Below are 19,246 nucleotides of genomic sequence, written 5' to 3'. Positions count from 1 at the left end.
ATGTAAACTGAGATCCTTGCCGTGGACCGGATCTCGCGCCAAAATTGCGTCATCACACTACCGGCCAATCACAGCGAGGGTTATACAACTGCCGGCCAATCACAGCGCATCTTGAAGTGGGGTCGCTATGGCAGCCATATTTGTTGTCGCCCGTTTGTACCATCCCTTCTCTAGGTAATTTCGCCTACCAGGCAGGGTGAAGGAGTCCGTATCTCTGGAATTACTGAACGCACAGGAACAAGGGACCCCTTAAAAGATAGATCTCAGCGAGGTGGAGGCAGACGCGGGGGTCTGAAGGTACGAAAAACGTCCGAAAGACGCGGACGCGACCGCGGTTTGCTATAGGGCTAATGACCACTAGTTGGGCATCTTACACAGTATGGCTTTAAACAAAAATCTGATTATAATATACCGATTTTGCCCTAAAATCACACTGCGACCTGACGGTCACTTATTTCCCGATTAGGGAGTCTTACTGGTTATAATAAATGTACCCCCGTTGATTCTTAAACCTCACATCAACAATTTGCGCTGAATGCAACTACTCCATTGAACGTGAATGCGCGTTTGCGTCTACTGCATACATGAACGCGCAGCATGTTTTTATTTATTTATTTATTTGTCAGGGACAAAGCACATTGATCAACATGTCAGTTTTTCAACGTCAATGTAAATGAGCCAGATTTAGCCATGAGCTAATTTTCATCTGTAGTCCCTGGGCAGGCTGTACAAAAGTGATGGTAAGGCTATCCTTACAAAACATACAATACATACAATACAGTACAAAACAAAACATAACAAAACAAAACAGTACAGTACAACATTAAGGAGACATACTTATAGCAAGTTGAGTGACTCCAGTGACAGATGGAGCCGATAGTTACCCATGATTGTAAGTTTGACTTGCTCTAAGCCACCTCTTACGGCCAGAGCCGACAACAGTAAAATTTTAGTAAATAGTAATAGTAAATAGTAAATAGTAATAGTAAAATAGTAAATTGTTAAAGGGACTAATACTAGCCAATTATGAGCAACTCCAGTAACAGATGGAGCAGATAATTACTCATGATTACAAATTTGATTTGATTTAAGCCACCTCTTGAGGTTGAACTTGAAGGTCAGATAGTTGGAGGACTGTCTTACTTCAGTCGGGAGACTGTTCCATAGATTGGAGGCTCTAACAGAGAGAACTGTGTTACCAAACACGCTCTGCCTGGATGGTACCTCACAGTCCCCCCTGGTAGTAGCCCTTGTTGTTCTGCCAGCACTTTCACAAGGTTTTATGAACCGTTTCAGTGGTGGAGGTGCAAGCCCATTGAGAACCTTGAACACAAGACAGGAATCCATAAAATGTCTAAAACTTTCAAAGTTAAATGGAGTTACAGACACAGAGGCAGGGTGGCTGTGCTGGCGAAACAAACACAAACATGCTTAAAAAGTTTGTTTCAACCGATCAATTACTTTTTCTAGACGTCGGAACTAAAGACACATGTACCATACTACACATCTCTCCTGGGACTGTATTCTTTGTTATATACGACACAGAAAAAGGCTTTCACGGAGAGGATGACAGTCCTTTGCTGCCTGCAGACAGAGCAGCGAGCGGAGGGGAGCGTGTCGCTGTTACTACATGTCATCTTTTCGACACCCGACTCTAACCCTCACCCTAACCTTAACCTCCGTGGAGTGAGTCGCTAACCCTCCGGTCGAAATGATGGGCGTTCGCAAAAGCGAAATCTCCCCCGAGCGGAGAGGGGGAGAGGCTATGGGGAAGAGTAGCTCTGGTCCAGAGCGTTGGCGTGGGGAGAGGTGACGATCGATGCTCATACAGTGTCACAGCCCGGAGATCATAGACGTTGGATCATCATAATAACATTATTGGCTATTGTCGGATGTTTTCAGTTGTGGGCCATTTTCACAGTAACGCAACTACGCAAGTTTACTAAAGCAATTCAATGTTGTTACAGATGCGACCGGCCACGGGTGCGTTCAAGAGTATCGAAACGAGGTACCGTTTGTTTTTACGTGAACCGATACTCGATAGTATCGACGTCATGCGTTCCACACCAATAAAAGTACCGACTTCGGTACCCAACCCTACTTGATACAGCCTTTTTTTCCACTCTCTTCCAAGTCTATTTGCCAAGAAATAGACGATCTACAAGCTTTGGAGATCTGCTATCTTTTTTGGCAAATGTTCCTCCCCAGGATAATAGTCCATGGGCCATACGAGATGTCGGTATTGGAAAGGTGGCAAAGGTTATCATGCATTTTTGAAAAGCTCTATATCTGTTGATTATATTTTGGTATGATAACCCTTTCTGAGACCCAGCTACATTGGTGTTATCAGCTGCTAGAGTTGGTGTAACTTTTTGCTTTTTTTCCCCTGTAATGTAAAGTTAATGGGACACCAACTCTAGCAGCTGATAACACCAATTTAGCAGCGTCTCAGAAAGGGTTATCACACCAAATTATAATCTACAGATATAGAGCTTTTCAAAAATGCATGATAACCTTTGCCACCTTTCCGATACCGACATCTCATATGGCCCATGGACTATTATGGATGTTGGGGATATTATTGCGATAATATCATAAATTGGTCACAATAATCGTGATATGAAATGTTCATATCGTCCCATCCCTAGTGTGTGTGTGTGTGTGTGTGTGTGTGTGTGTGTGTGTGTGTGTGTGTGTGTGTGTGTGTACCTTCTAACTTGCTCCCAGACTTGTTTGGACTGGCAGATGACCTGATATTTGTCTTTCTTCGTTGCTTCCTTTCTTCGGTCCCTCTTTTCGTGTTGTTCTTTCCTCTGCTCCTGCTTTGACAACTTCTTCATCTTCTTTGGCGCCGGGCCTAACATCACACACACACACACACACACACGCACACACACACACACAAACACACACACACACACACACACATTACCCATTTAGAACGGGTACACATTATTGTGTATCATTATTTTATGCTTTAACTGTTGAAAAATAGCAGATATACAAGCTCACAGCGCACGCTGCGAGCTTGTAGATCTGATATTTTTGAAAAATCATGAAAATTTGAATTTTGACCCGATTCTATAAGTGTCTTTTGAATCCTTCTAAGGTTTTTTTTGAAAAACGTATGTTTCTATGTCAGCAATCTGGCTGGCCATCGTCAAAGAAAAGGTCCTTTTCACTTAACTGGAGCTCAGTTAGTCTGTTCTTTAGAGACTGCTATGTCAGTGGTTCTCAAACTTTTACATGTGAAGGACCCCCAAACTGATATTTGTTTGGCCACGGACCCCCATCTCAAAATATCTAGTTCCAGGGACCACCCCCAGAAGCAAAATTTGAGTTACAAACGTTCGCATTGAAAATACATATATTCAAAGAATATATGTATATATGAATATATGAATTTTGACCCGATTCTATAAGTGTCTTTTGAATCCTTCTAAGATTTTTTGAAAAACCTATGTTTCTATGTCAGCAATCTGGCCAGCCATCGTCAAAGAAAAGGTCCTTTTCACTTAACTGGAGCTCAGTTAGGCCACATTCTAATAATATAATTCGGTTTAGTTGTGCGAATGGGAGGGGTGAAGTTGCCACATTCTTGCATATTTAATTGATACGTTTGCCCTCACACTGCACATTGTCATCCGAAACAAGGAATCACTGAGTCCATGTCAGTCCACAGGACATGTATGTATCCAAGCTGCATAATAATGCCTCCTCCATCTCCCTGTGTTTATTAATTCTTCAAGTTCAACTCACAATGTAACCACAGGACCCCTGCAAAATTGCGGCGCAGGCGTTAGCCAATTTATCTAGCAAGATATGAATCTATCCACGAGTTTCCTACGCCCCATAGTGCATTGCGCAAACGTCTGCATCGATCTTCCGCCACCGATTTACAAGCTCACAACGGGTTGCATCTGCGACGCGAGCTTGTATGTCTGCTGTTAAACCCGGAAGTTTGGTCCTGATAGTCTCCAGTAAACTCCCGCGGAAACTTGTGGATACGAAGAGGAGGACGTCGACGTCTCTCTCTCTCTCTCTCTCTCTCTCTCTCTCTCTCTCTCTCTCTCTTCCCCCCCCCCCCTCCTTGCCCTCCGCTGGCTCCCTCTGCGCACCGCACGTAACAAGCGTCTCCATTTGGAAATGATTTGGCACAGAGAGCGACAGAGAGAGCGCGCGTGCGAGCAAGGGCGAGAGACCCACACATCGGCCTATATTATATTAGGCCAGAAATTAAATCAATGAGGGGAGGGGGCGGCCAGAATGGTCAGACATCTAATGAGAGCGGACGGTCTGGAGGGGGATTTAACCTTTTATAAATATCTATGGATTTAACCCGCACATGGCTCTATATAGCCTACCACAATGTGTCATTGCCTGTATTTAAAGACGGATGGATTCACACCAACAGTGAGGCTGTAGCGAATCGAAACTAGGGATGTTAATCGACGCATTATTTGCGAATCGACGCGTCGTGGCCGAAAATCGACGCGTCGATCGACTTTTTTCACTTTTTTTTCCGCTAAGCAGCAGCTGAGAGGAGAGCAGCACAACGGCGCATTACTTTAAACAACACAACGTATGCTGCACCCATCAGAACTTGCATCAAAGCCCTAATAATAATGATAATACATAATTGCTCTTCCTTGTTAGCATGGAGTCTGTTCTCTAGAGACTAGAAGCGGAGTGACAATAAGTCCATGGAACGTGCGGGAGCGCTGACCGCTCGCTCTCATATATCCCCGGTGTGTCGCATTAACGTTAACGACGAGTAGTGTGGTTTGTGATCATCGCACACAACGGCGACGCTGCCATTAACAAGCAAGCTTTCGTGTCAAGTATGCATGCAGAGGCAGGAGGTAAACAAAACGCATCCAGTCCATAGAGTCGCACTGCTATGACGTGTGCATCATCCCGGTCCAGCAGTGTTTCTCAACCAGTAGTCCGCGGACCTGACTAGCGCCGCATGCACACAACAGTCTCCGACACAGACACACACACCCGGTCCACGGTCCTCTCACATTTGGAAAACATTAACGCTTATAACCTTTTTGAACAACGATTAAAACAGTCATTTTTGGGGGGAAAACTTTAGAAAAATAAAAAAATATATATATTTTTCGACTTTTCGACTCGTACTTTTTGAGTCGCGGTGAGCATGAGTCGATCGACGCGTCGATTTCCGATTTTTTTTCACATCCCTAATCGAAACCACCGTTTTTTTGTGGATTTGCATTCGTTTCTTTGATTCGAAAAAGAATACAGATGCGTCTTCACACATGCCCAAACGTTGTGTATTTTCCGACAATACGTTAGAGGATTCGTTTTAATCGCAATAAAACGTGCCTGTGTGAATGCCGCCTTAGTCTGTTCTTGAGAGACTACTATGTCAGTGGTTATCAAACCTTTTCATGTGAAGGACCCCCAAACTGATATTTATTTGGCCACGGACACCCATTCAACATAATGTAGTTCTAGGGAACACCCAGAAGCAACATTTGAGTTACAAACGTTCGCTTTGAAAATACATATATTCAAAGATTTGCACACATTTTTAAGACTTTTTCAAAAATAGCAGATCTACAAGCTCGCAGCTGTGAGCTTGTATATCTGCTATTTTTCACTGGTTAAAGCATTCAATAATTCCAGGCCTAAATGGGTTAAGGACTACATCAACTGTTTACATTCTTTTTTTAAACTACATTTTTAGCCCACAATCTTTGTAACCCATTTCTTTCACCCAGTGTCACTTGTCTAATGTAATCCTGGGCGCTGCACTCCCTCTTGCAACGTGGGGAGAGCAACACTGACCACATTGATTTTGGGTTTTGTATTTACAAAACAAACCCCAAAATCAATCCTCCAGTTCTAGGCAACACAGAAGAGGGGGAACTTTTTCTTTATTTCCACACAACTCCTCTAAGGTATATTAATGACATAGTTCAATATTGAAAATGGGTGGTCTTCCCCTTTAAACATAAACCTTGACCCTAACCTCAGTAAAACTATACAGTACCTAGACATAAACCCGTCCTAACCTCAATAAAACTATGCCTGCGAGGAAGCCAATCAGAATCCATAATAATGTCCCACAGACTTGTATCAGATCCGTCATCTTTTCACCAGCACAGCTCTTCTTTGTTAGTATTGGATTGGAGCAGATAGAACCATAGACATACTGTATAAAGGTAGACACCTTCTCCGGCTCTGGGGTGTTGGTAAAAGAGGACTGGCTAAGCTTCCGGAATTCTGAAGGACGCTTCCTTGTGCGTCACAAGGTAAATAGGAAGTAAAGACATCCACGCCCCTTTCGCTATCTCTCAATTCCAACCGGCAGATTCGTCGCACCATGGGTGCCAAACTGCAGCCGGAAGTTCGGTGGAAGACTGTGGAGCAGCCTACCAGCAGCTCATGAAGTTCATGAACAAACACTATTTATGAAAAAGTGAGACCTTCCTCATCTCAGGAAAATAAAAGAAGGCATGTCACATTTTTTTTCTGCTGTGTGGATTTTCAATGTGTGCACTGTCATTTTATAGCAGTATCTACTATCTAAAGAGCAAAAAGTATGTTTCTAAACGTGCCAAGTATCGCGAGAGTATCCACCGTTTTCTGTCTGGGAACCAAATCTTGCGATACTTCGGAGACAGAAACGATTTTTAATTACTGTTATTATTATTATTTCATTATGCACTGTGCACATTGAAAAGCAAGTGATTGTAAAAATACCTTTGATATGTCTTCTTTTATATTACAGATTATATACAGATTATATGACAAAGGTCTCAATCGTTCATAAATAGTTTTTATTCCAGGTTTGTTCATGAGCTGATCAAGCCGGCTCCATTCACTGACCCACTGGCGGTTTTCCCAACGACCCTGAGCGCAATGGTGGGGGCGCGGGAGTGTGGGAAGCCTATTGCCCATAGGCCCCCACCACTGGGGGCCTATGGGTCATTGGGAAAACTGCGGTCGCTTCACTGATATGTATTTTATCGCACTTCCGGTGCGAGTTCTGGCACCCATGGTGAGCTTCATATCCAGACATGGCGCATCTCTGTTGTCATGTGATATCCCTACCTCCTATTTACCTTGGTGCGTCACAGAATGGGATGCTCGGTAGGCCAATCAGAGGCCCTCTCTCAGCTTCACAGAAATCCGATTCCTTACCTTTGACCTCGTCCCCTCCTTCTCCTTCTCCATCCTCTTCCTCTTTCACCTCCGTCTGTTCCTCTTTGACGAAGGCCTTCTTGTGATCTCTCTTTCTCCCGCCGTGTCCTCCTCCCTGTCCAGGCTTCTTTCCTTTATGATCCATCTTTCCCCCGTGACCTCCGCCTAGGTGTGGGCGATATGGTGATAATTACCGTTGAGACGATACAATGTCTCCACAATATGCCTTTTCAGAGGTATCGTATATATCGTGATACAATTGAGGGAGCCTTGTAAAAAAAATCCTGTTTAATCGTTAATACAGAGATTCATCGCAGAATTCAATTTAAACCAGCATTTTGGTCTAAATCAGTAGTTCTCAAAATGTAATGTCAAGGTCTCCACTTAACTCTGACAGTATACAAATGAAACCAAATGGACCCGTAAGCAGGGGTTGACGCTAACGCTTGCCCGACTGCCCGGGGCAGGCAAATAAAATGGTCGGGCAGGTGAAGGTTGCTACCAGGTTGCCCGACCGGGCAAGCGCACATTTTGAGTAATATAATGAGATTACCCGTCTTTAGAAACTTGAACAGGACTAGACTCTAGGACTAGAGTGCTGCTCCGTATCTCTATCTCTCTCTCCCCTCAGTCCATCCCTCCTCCCCAGTCCCCACACACACGCAAAAATATTGTGATATTGTATTTTTCCCTATTGCCCACCCCTACCTCCTCCTCCTCCTCCTCCTCCTCCCTGTCCCGGCTTCTTTCCAAACTTCTTGGGCGGACTCTTCCCGAACCCGCGGATCTCCTGTGCGTTGTTCTTGGGCTTGAAGGGTTTCTTCTGGCCTCCGGGTTTCCCACCGAATTTAGCCCCCATGGAATCTGTGGCGACAGGGGTGGCACGGTGGTTAGTTAATAAGCACAAGGTTTTCACACAGCTTTTCATGGTTTTAAAGCAAAGAACGTTACAAACCGGCAATGCAGAACATATTTTAGCCCATTAAATCATTCATTGCCAAGAATATTTAACCAAATAGCCCACACTGAAAGCTGTTTGTCGTTTTTCCGTATCTTTTCAAGTAGTCACACTCAGTGACAGAATATTTTTCTATTTATGCTTTCCAGGTCTGAGTGGGTAATGAATAAAATGTTAAGTGCCAAGTGGGCATTCCCTTTCTCTTGCAGTGGAAGATATTTGGTCAATTCTGGGTTCAGATCCCAGCTGTAACAGGTGCAATTATCACTCTCCATTGAGAGAGGACATAACACTTACAGATTGTAGTGAACTGTACTGTCATGAAACTGTACCTTTTCCTATGCAAACTTCTAATAAATACTTCAATCAATCAATCAATCAATTGTAGCTTTAACGTTTAAGTGAAAGCAATGATTCACTTAAAAATGTAAATACAATTAAGCATTTTCAAGTGGTTTCCTCTTAGTCTGCTAAACATGTGCCTGTTATTTATTATTAGTAGTAGTATTGATTAAGTAAACATTCTAACAGATGGCTGAACTGGAAATAACCTTAAATTAGACAAAACAGAAGTGCAGGCTGTAGCATTTTGCACTTTTACTCTAATTGATTGCAGTATTTTGTCCAAAACTATTCAAAAAGCAGCTAGCAAGATAAAACAACAATAGGCTAATAATAACAACACTTGCCGCAAATTGCAACACTAGATTTTTTATAATCGGATGAATCTAGGGTTGCAATACCTCCCATAGGCAGCCAATGCATCAAAACAGTTTTTTGCTATCTGATTGTATTAAACGACTTCAAACTCACCAATATTGCGGCTGTATGGAAAGCTTGGAATTTACTCTTGCTATCTGCAAAGTGTTTGTTTCTGAAAAATCCACCGTATAATTGTTATGATTTATTTTCTGTCAAGAAATCCGAGCAGACATGGTTTATTTTCTAAGTGTTGAACTTCGGAAGCGCTTGTCTTCTATAACGCCATGTCCCGCTGCCTCCTGCATAATGTGATATTTAGAACCAGGTGGTCACAGGACCGTTGAGGGATTTTCCACGAGCGCTTCCAAACTCCAGGACTTAGAAAAAATTATCACCTGAACCAAATTTCTTGGATAGAAAGTAACTCATAACATGTCTACTGTGGATTTTTCTGAAACAAACACTTTGCAGATAGAAAGAGTAAATTCCAAGCTTTCCATAGAGCCACAATATTGGTGAGTTTGAAGTCGTTTAATACAATCAGATAGCAAAAAACTGTTTTGATGCATTGGCTGCCTATGGGAGGTATTGCAACCCTAGATTCATCCGATTATAAAAAAAATCTAGTGTTGCAATTTGCGGCTAATAACAACACTAATAACAATAGTAGGTCTACTACTATAGATAGAAAGAGGATACTCCGAGCTTTCCATAGAGCCCCAACATAGGTGAATTTGAAGTTGTGTATTACAATCAGATAGCAAAAAAAACTGTTTTGATGCATTGGCTGCCTATGGGAGGTATTGCAACCCTAGATTCAACCGATTAAAATAAAATCTAGTGTTGCAATTTGCGGATACTACACTAATTGCCTCATAATGTATCCATCGTCTATCGATCGTACATTATTAGATTCAAAACACATTTCCTATTGTTTATTTTTTCTCCTTTTTTTGCAAAAAACTTTGAACACAATGGATCCCAACTTCATTCCTAAAACGCATCGTGACATTGATTCACGATTCATTCATTCAACGTTACCTTTCATGAACTTCTTGCCACCTTTGGGGTTCAACGCTCTCTTGGGTTTAGCATCCTGATCCATTTTCACTTGCATCCCGAACCACAAGCAGCAAGAACTCCTACAAACCAACACACGATCACAGTTTCACGCTTCTATCACAGGCTGCTGTGTGACACGACGGGGCAATAACCGATCAGGTCAATCGATTGCGTTATCGATCTACCGATCCAATACGCTGACAATAACGCAAACTCTCAAATGTACACACGACTCTCACGTTTACCTTGGATTTTCACCACACATGTGTTGTCAAACTGTGCCTATTTACGGCAAGTGCGGTAAACCGGAGCGTTGCTGTGCTGCTGTCGCAAAATAGTAGGAGGAATGTAGAACTGTTGTGATTTAAAACAGTGGTTCTCAAACTTTTTGATTGATTGATTGAAGAATTTATAAGAAGTTTGCAATAGAAAAAAGTACAGTTTCATGACAGTACAAATCACTGGTACAAGGTCAACTAAAAGGAGATCCTAGAAAGCCGAGGCTTATTTCCACAGGAACCACACAGAAAGACAGACGGATAGAACATAGTAGGCCTACTTTATCTAGGATAATATCAGTTTCAAGAGCATAACATCAAATACAAAGGCAGAAAAAAAGAAAAAGGGGGGGAGCATGGGGGCTTAATGTCATTAAGGACCCCCACTTTGACACTTGTTAGCCCGCGGACCCCCGTTTCAAAATACATGCCATGGCCCATGGACCCCCATAAGATTATTATTATTATTAATATATAGATATAGGCTATTGATTTTCAAGTAACCATTTTAATTTCAATGACCCTCAGTTTGACATGCATAATGGCATTTCTATCTCTGGGACCCCAATGTATATTCTAAAAAATCAATGTTAATTTAACTCTTAGTAGGCTATAAACTCTCTGAGTTGCAGACCCCCTGGAACTCCCCGGACCCCACTTTGAGTGGGGTGACTGATTTATAAAAGCAGTGGTGATTAAAGTGGGGTTCAGGGACCCCAAGGGGTCCTGACTCCTTGAGGGGGTTCCAGGGGGTCCCCAGCACAATCGATTTTAACCAAGTTTTAGGCCTATATCCATAAAAATACTTCTCATCGAAATATACTAAAGATAACAATATGGCAATTTGAGGTAGGCCTAGATTTCTAGGCCTAGAAATGTAATGTTGAAATAGTAGGCCTAGATTTCTAGGCCTACTATTTCAACATTACAACATGGGGAGAAGAAAAACATGGGGTGAAAAATGGGGGTATTGGTTTAAAAATGTTCCTAAAAAGAATAAAGGAGCTGGGAACTTCTCCTTTGGTCCACGGTCCACCTATTACTGCATGGGACATTGTGAGAATGGTCCAGTCGAGGCACAGTTGCATCAAGCAGTATTGGTCAACATGGCAGCTCAGGTTCATCTTGACTTTACTGTTGTCAACCTGTAAATAAGTCAAAAAGCAGAAGGTAGGCCTACTGATAATAAGACAGTGTCTTAATGTTAATTCAACTGTCTGATACTGCTATAAGACGATGACGATGTTAATTCATACTCTCAGACTCTGAGGATGGTGATGAAATGGCATTAACCTTTGAACCTGCCATCGGGGGGTCAAAGGTTACAGATGACCATGGCCCAATGCCCACGGGAGGCCCATGTCTATGGTTGAACCATTAATGGAATCAAGTATCAATTTACCTATTTATGTATATCAATATCATCATGTACACGTCATTCCATAGTCCTTGTTGATTAATATATCATGAATGAGTCACCTATTAAACTGTTACCCTGCATGTATTAATATCATGTCACATGTAAAACTGTTACCTTGCATATAAAATAGTTACCCTGCATTTATTAGTGAATATTGTGCCTTGTATATATCTTACCCTGCATGTATTGATTATAAGATAATTAAAATGGATATGCATAATAATGATAATAATAAACTTTATTTGTATGAGTTTTAAAAAAAACAGTCTTACAAAGCACTTCACAAAGCATAAAATGTAAAAATAATAATGTTAAAATATATTTAGAAAATAATAATACACAGGTTATTTCAAAGCACTTTTCAAAAAGGGGTTACTTAATGTCAAAATTAAAAACAAGATAAAACACACAAAAGAAATCAAGAAAAATAAGTACATTACAAATATATGAAAGAAAAAAAAGAAACAAAATGGAAAAAGACAGAAGGAAATGAGCATGGATAGAAGAGACAATCAAATACAGAAATTAAAGTAGGTGTAGGTTAGAAGTGATTGAAAGATGACACTGTCCTTGCTACTGTTAGATCCTCAGGTAATACAAAGCTACAATACATAGGTTCCCTGACCTCAAAATGTTCTACAGCAGTGGTTCTCAAACTGTGAGCTTGTATATCTGCTATTTCTGAATAGCCAAAGTATACAATATGGATGTGGTTAAAATGATTATGCTGTATTAATATTCATTATGCTGGGGACCCCCTGGAACCACTGTCCTACAGTAGGCTACTTCTGAGATCACAGAATCACAGCTGAGGAATATCGCTATAGAAACCATAGAGCAACACATTTTCAAACGTGGTCCTCATGGAATGTTTGACACAGAAGCACATTTGATTTGACACTAAGATTTTTTCCAGATTCCCAGATATGAAAAACAATAGGGTTTTTATATACAACATAATTAATGAATCATCATCATGGTCTTATATGGAGCACCCACTGCAGTGTGTGATCATTTAAACGTATCATACATATGTACATATTGTAAAGGGGACATGGAATGGGGATCAGTTTAACAGGGACTCCTCTCGCTGTTAATATTAATGTGAATCCTAATGTATTTCAAAACTCATCATTAAACTCAGAGACTACGTGGTGGCTGCAGATCTTGAGGAAGTGATACTGCTGGCTGCCTTGCTCTATAGACACCAAATACAAATAATATGTAAGCCAGAATCAATTCCATTTTCCCCACTTTTCAATTAGGCTACTGTTTCATTGAGAGAAGCTAAGAAATAATAATAATGATGATAAAATGTTTTAATAAAAATAACTGGGCATCTTCACTTTGATGTACAGTCAGTTCCCGTTATGCCAGCACATATATATTATTATTTATACATAATTTCCAAGGTGATTTGACAAACCATCTTTCAATTTGGTTTGTCCTACTGTACTATACACGTTTCTATCCAAGGACCTGAAACAAAGTTACAGTATAAATGTACAGGTTAGAACGCCACTCTTCAATAACCCTTGTCTCTGGATTATATGTTTGGCTTAAAATAAAAAATTATAACGATACAAACTTTAAAAAAGCATTACCTCCACATCCATTATCAAGGTATCCTTTTATGGAATCTCACGTCTTCCTGGTGATTCTGTGAGTGAAAATGTGTTGAAAGACAATTAGAAGCTTTGCTGAATGAGGCTTAAATTAGAACAGTTTGATGAATCTGTTTGTGTATTCACCTTGCAGTTGGTTGCCAGGGTTTTGTTCAATTCCAATTCCATCTGGGAAAAAAAGAAAAAAAAATGTACTACTCGGCCTAACAATATGAATAACTCTGGACAACAGTGTTGCGTGAGAACATTTAAACATTTGTTTGATACTGTACTGTTTTCATACAGAACCAAATACAATAAAACATTAAGAATCCCCATTAAAACTAAAATGCAAGTGGATTACAATAATTGAATTGGATCTTTGAAAGCATGCTGTACCATTTGCATGGTCACTGGGGAGCTGGAGTTCTTCATAGATGGCGTGGTCCCCTAAAGGTAATCATAGACATTAATGTGTTGCTTACTTTTGTTATTTTAGTTAATTGTTCTGCTAATTAGGAAAAACAGGAAAAACTAACTGACTTGAATGTGCTTCCAAAAAGAACCCTCATAATTTTTTCATGAAGAAAGACGCATTTTTAAGTTATAATTAATTCAGATTAGAATCAGTGTTCCTTTCACAGAAGAACATAATGATTAGTTCAAAGACTGACTGTGCCGGAGTGGAAGGTACACATCAGCAGGAGCCCCAATTGGATTGGTGTTCTGGTATTCTTCATAGATGGCGTGGTCCCCTAAAGGTAATCATAGACATTAATGTGGTGCTTACTTTTGTTATTTTAGTTAATTGTTCTGCTAATTAGGAAAAACAGGAAAAACTAACTGACTTGAATGTGCTTCCAAAAAGAACCCTCATAATTTTTTCATGAAGAAAGACGCATTTTTAAGTTATAATTAATTCAGATTAGAATCAGTGTTCCTTTCACAGAAGAACATAATGATTAGTTCAAAGACTGACTGTGCCGGAGTGGAAGGTACACATCAGCAGGAGCCCCAATTGGATTGGTGTTCTGGTATTCCGGATTGGTTCCTGGAACGGTCCTGCAATTAAAAGATTTTATAATATATATATATATATATATTAGAATATATAGAGATCAATACTGTACTTACCTGACACACCATTGACGTGTAAATACAAAACAATAAGATGAACAGCAGTCGTTATAGATACAGAGAAAGCAAGAGTAGCATGCAATAAAGATCACAATGAAAGAAATATATCAAATAGATACAAATAGAAAGGAAGAAAAAACAATAATCTAATAAATAACTATTACAAAATAATGTTTGAGGTCTGATGGCGGTCTTAATGATAATATAAAAACTGTTACTAAGGTACAGTCTACAGAACAACCTCAACCGCCTCAGTATGTTTTATGGAGTTGCATGTTCAGTGATTATGTAGTCGTTCTCACCTTCGGATGTTCTGTATCGACACAGCAGGACCAGAAAGATGGTCAGAAGAATCACAACAAGAAGTCCTACAACCAGTCCCACTACATGTAGAGAACTCTGTTCCACAGTCCCAGACACTGAAGGATGAAAACAGCATTGGAAACAAACAACTCATTTTAGCATTTACTCTATAGACACTATGATGGCAATTTGTATGCAGTTACTAGTATACTCACATGTCACTGCCATCCAGCTCCGTGGTGACTCTCCTCCAGAATATCGGCACTTGTAGAATCCCTCGTCAGACTTAGATACAGCAGGTATGATCATCTCTCCATTGGTTTGAGTTTGGACCAGTTCTTCGTTTCTATAAAAGTCCACGTTGGAGAGTGGCATGTCTCGTTCATGTTTGCAGCGAAAGGTCACAGAAAGTCCCTCTATCACAGGGTGAACAGGACTCATCAAAATGACAGGACCATCTGTAAAAAACAGTTAATCATTTTGAAACAGGATGTTAGGATTCACACTGAACAAATAAAAAAGATTTTTTATTGAGTTGATATACTGCAATATTGTTAGGTATTGTATAGTGAATGAAGGAACTGGACCCACCGTGTACTGTGATGTTTGCAGCATTGCTGTACTCTCCCAATGCAGACTCACACCAGTACACTGTGCTGTCATTTGTAGATACGTTTCTCATCCATGTAGATTCATTCATTAATAGCCCAGATGATAACTCTTTTCCTCGATCATTATAACCCTTGATTTTCCATTCGGTTGAGTTTCCGCCACAGCTCAGTGAGACAGACTCAGAGATGAAGTGCTGAGTTCTGTCAGAACTCACTGTGAGAGAGGCTGAAGAACGATGATCTAGAACACAACACAGGACCAGAGGTCAAACAAAGAGCACTCTTTGCTTGACAGAGCACTTACAATGACATTGTGAAATAAACTCAAGAAAAGTGAGTTTATTTAACCCTAACCCTTATATCAATAAGGCCACTTATTGATATTGGACTTCATCATTAGTGGCCAAGGCCGAAGGCCCGAAGGCCACTTATTGGTATTGGACTTCATCATTACTATTATTAGTGGTCGGGAGATAAGCGACCGCCAGGTCGCATAGACGCATACACAAACTTTAGAAGGCAATGGTAGGCAATCAGGAGGGAATATGGAAAATAGGACAGATCCATGTTGATGACATAACTTTAGAGATAATGTGTACCCCTTTGCGTGATTTTAGGGCAGAATCTGTAGGAGCAGTGTCCAAAAGTGTGTTTTGCAATAATCAGCCTCATGGTGGCGCTAGAAGAGGGCCATGTGAGAAATGAGGGGTGGAGGTTGTGGTTTGGCAGCCAAGGAGTGTGTGTGTGCAAAGTTTGGCATGGATCGGGGCAACGGTGGCGAGGATGTGGGTTAGGGTGAGAAAGAATAATTTGGTCGGTCGGCCAAGTCAGTCATTCACTGGATCTGTCCTGACGGTTGAAGGTAAGAAAACAACCTGAAAACAAATGATGAATTATGATCACACTCACCACCAGACCACACAAACTGGGTTTCACTATATGTGGTGTAATAAACTGGGTCTCCTCTCCCAGCTTTACACACATATCCTCCTGTGCCTGTAGGACCATGAATGACGTAGGAACCCTCCACAGTCTCATTGTGGGTACCAGGTAAGAGCTCATAGGTGTAGTTGTTGTGTGATGGTGTAGGAACAGCTCTGAACCAGTAGAACCCCCAGCCTTCAGATGATTCTTTAACATCACAGCTCAGAGTCACAGAGTCTGCAGGACTCAACCATGAAGGAGACACACTCAGAACAGACTGGGGTTTTGCTGTTGGAAAGCAATTTTTTTGGAATTATAAACATTGTTGACATAGTCTGTTGAAGATATTTATGTTTAATGCAGTCTTGTTGAAGTTGCCACTCCACTCCACAATATTCTCTTTACATTTTCTATATAAAGGAGATATGTTCGGACTTACCTGACACCCTCAGTTTAACAGCATCACTCCACCCTGTTGAAGACCACTGGTCATTTCTGCCACGACCCTTGCACATGTAGACACCGCTGTGATAAACAAAGGCACTGTTGATTCTGAATTCAGCCTGGTTTTCTGGTTTGTTTGAAGCTGAGCTCGTTGTGATCCATTCATACGTCCAGTCTGTGTCACTTCTCCCCAGTATCTCACACTTGAGAGTGATGGTCTCTCCCATGAATATGTGAGACCAACTGGGCTGCAGTATCACAACAGACCTGCCCTCTGTTTGAATAAAATAAAATGAAATCCAAATTAGCATACAAAATTACATATAGATCTGTTTTTATACATAAGAGCCTGTAACGGCCTATACTCCATGTCAAATCTTTAGCTAAGAATACCAAGTTATTAGCAAAGCAATATGATGTTACCCACTTAAACCCTATGTAGCCTACACACTAAATCTCTTCACTACAAAAAGCAATCTTTTAAACAATCCAGATGTCATTGCCCTCACATTGATGAACTGACCACTTCTGTGTCAGTAAACTAGTGCGTTGACAGTCTTATCTCCTATGGTCAAATAGGTCTTTGTTGTGGTCTTGGTCGGCACCGAGTCTTGGTTGTGATTGCCTGTATAATGAGCTTAGGCATTAGCTATAGCCTACTGTAAAATTTATTTTTTAGTTTTTTTCAACAAAGCAAATGACATGACTCACCAAGTGTGTCTATGGTGACTGCATTACTGTATTCAGTGTAGTAAACTGGTTCTCCCCTCCCTCCTCTACACCAGTAGATTCCACCTTCTGACACACTGATTGGTCCAGTAGAGTATTGAAGAGCATCTTGCATGATCAGTGAGTGCTTGTGGTACCAGTAGTAGTTCCATTCAGATGAGTCCTCCACAGAGCAGCTCAGTGTAACACTGCCCCCTACAGGGATATCTGTTTGGTCAACTCTCAGTATGGCCTTTTTATCTGTTCAAGAAGAAGAAGAAAAGTAGATCAAGTATTTCCTGGAGAAACCCAAGGAAGTTAAAATATAAGGAAGGGAAACCACGTGAACCCTGGGACTGGCCATGACCGGTTTTTGCATGAAAAACATTCCTTGGACTAAAAACGGCCCCCACAAAACTGTGAAATGTGATGACTCATCACTAAACAATAGTTTTGTGTGGCCGTTTTTAGCCCAAGCAGGGCTTGAAATTGCGGCCATTTTGGTCACAAATGCGCCTAAAATGTAATCTGTGCGGGAGCACCCGTGCGAATACAAATAATTGCTGTGGTGCAAACAAAAGTCAAGTGAGCCATAACGAGCAATCCCTTCCACCGTGTAAACAGAGTTGTCCCCTCTGAGTGTAAGCTGCAGCACGTAGCTCTAGATGCTAATCTAATAGCATGTAGCGAGTTTTCTTAAGGTCTTTACACACCGGGGGCGAATTTGCTTTTTTTTTTTTTAAACCTTATGAGTGACTGACAGGCGGCAAACTGGGCCTATCCCTGTTAGCACAGAAAGAAAGAAAGAAAGAAAGAAAGAAAGAAAGAAAGAAAGAAAGAGTGTTGAACCTGGACTCTTTTAAATATACACAAATATATTTTGAAATGACAGATATGACATCCATTCTTACCTGTACAGATCACACCAGCATCCTGATCATGAACACAGTTGTGTACACCAAATCCTCTGTGTGAGCACTGAGTGAGAGAGCTTTCACTTCCTGAACATCGCACGTCATCCATCCAGATTGAACCAGTCCCTGGGCCAAAACGGGCACCTCTAGGAGCACTCTGTGCCGTCCCACAGCCCAGCTCTCTGCAAACCACTTCAGCATCATTCAGGTCCCAGTAGTCATCACACACTGTTCCCCATCTGTTGTTGTGATAGATCTCCACCCTGCCAGAGCACCATCCACCACCACCCACCAACCTCACAACTGAACATGAAAGAAAAAAATCACACCCAGTGTGAAGTGAGTGATACTTTTTATGAGTTCATTTCATCAAGCGTCACGCGAAGCATGGCCAATGGGTCAAGTGTGGACATACATACGCACTTATTACGTACAGTGGTGTAAAGTAACTAAGTACATTTACTTACAACTAGAAAATATTGTTCCTTCGAAACAATTGTGGGCTCGCTTCAAGCCAGAAAACAATGGCTATAAAAGTACCAAATGTCAAGATCGCAGGCAGTGCTCTCTTTGACGTTACTGACGCAATCGGACGCTGCATGCATGATTTGAGGCATTTTGTTCCAAAAATGTGTTATGCAAAAGTTGACCCGCTGGTGGCGCTTTAACAGGCCAATGTGAGAAGGGTGGCATCTGTTCCTTGACCTAGTGGGAATATGCTTGCAAGATTTCACACACACATGTTCATGTTCATGATTTGAGGTGTTTTTGGCCACTTTATCGCTGCTTGCAGCTATATTTATTATTATTAATATTATTTAAAAAACACTGTGCACTTCATAGGCATGTTAGATAAAGGTCCTTAGATTGTGTGTAGAATGTTTCATACAAATTGCAAAAAAATAAAAATAATCCTAAAATAAAAACGGGTTTAAGCGTTTCACAAACTGCTCAAAATGATATAGCGCCCCCCTTTGGCCAATTGGGGTAAGATTGGTTTTAGTGATA

At 41.1% G+C, this 19,246-nt stretch overlaps 1 protein-coding gene across 1 annotated transcript in view; it reads right to left on the bottom strand.

Moving 5' to 3' along the window:
- Positions 1-7,318, bottom strand: part of pum3 (pumilio RNA-binding family member 3) — a gene marked incomplete at its 5' end in the record, with an annotated part of 38,515 nt that extends 31,197 nt beyond the window's left edge. The window contains 2 exons of the mRNA XM_080743070.1: positions 2,710-2,857; positions 7,174-7,318. Of these exons, the coding sequence (XP_080599196.1) occupies positions 2,710-2,857; positions 7,174-7,318 (293 nt within the window). The remainder of the gene's footprint in view (positions 1-2,709; positions 2,858-7,173) is intronic.
- Positions 7,319-19,246: the final 11,928 nt, after the last annotated feature.

The sequence above is a fragment of the Nannobrachium achirus genome, assembly GCF_963921795.1.
Source record: "Nannobrachium achirus genome assembly, chromosome: 15".
NCBI classification, from domain to species: domain Eukaryota; kingdom Metazoa; phylum Chordata; class Actinopteri; order Myctophiformes; family Myctophidae; genus Nannobrachium; species Nannobrachium achirus.
Note: the sequence above shows the minus strand (reverse complement) of the source record. Positions and strands in the feature narration are given on the sequence as shown.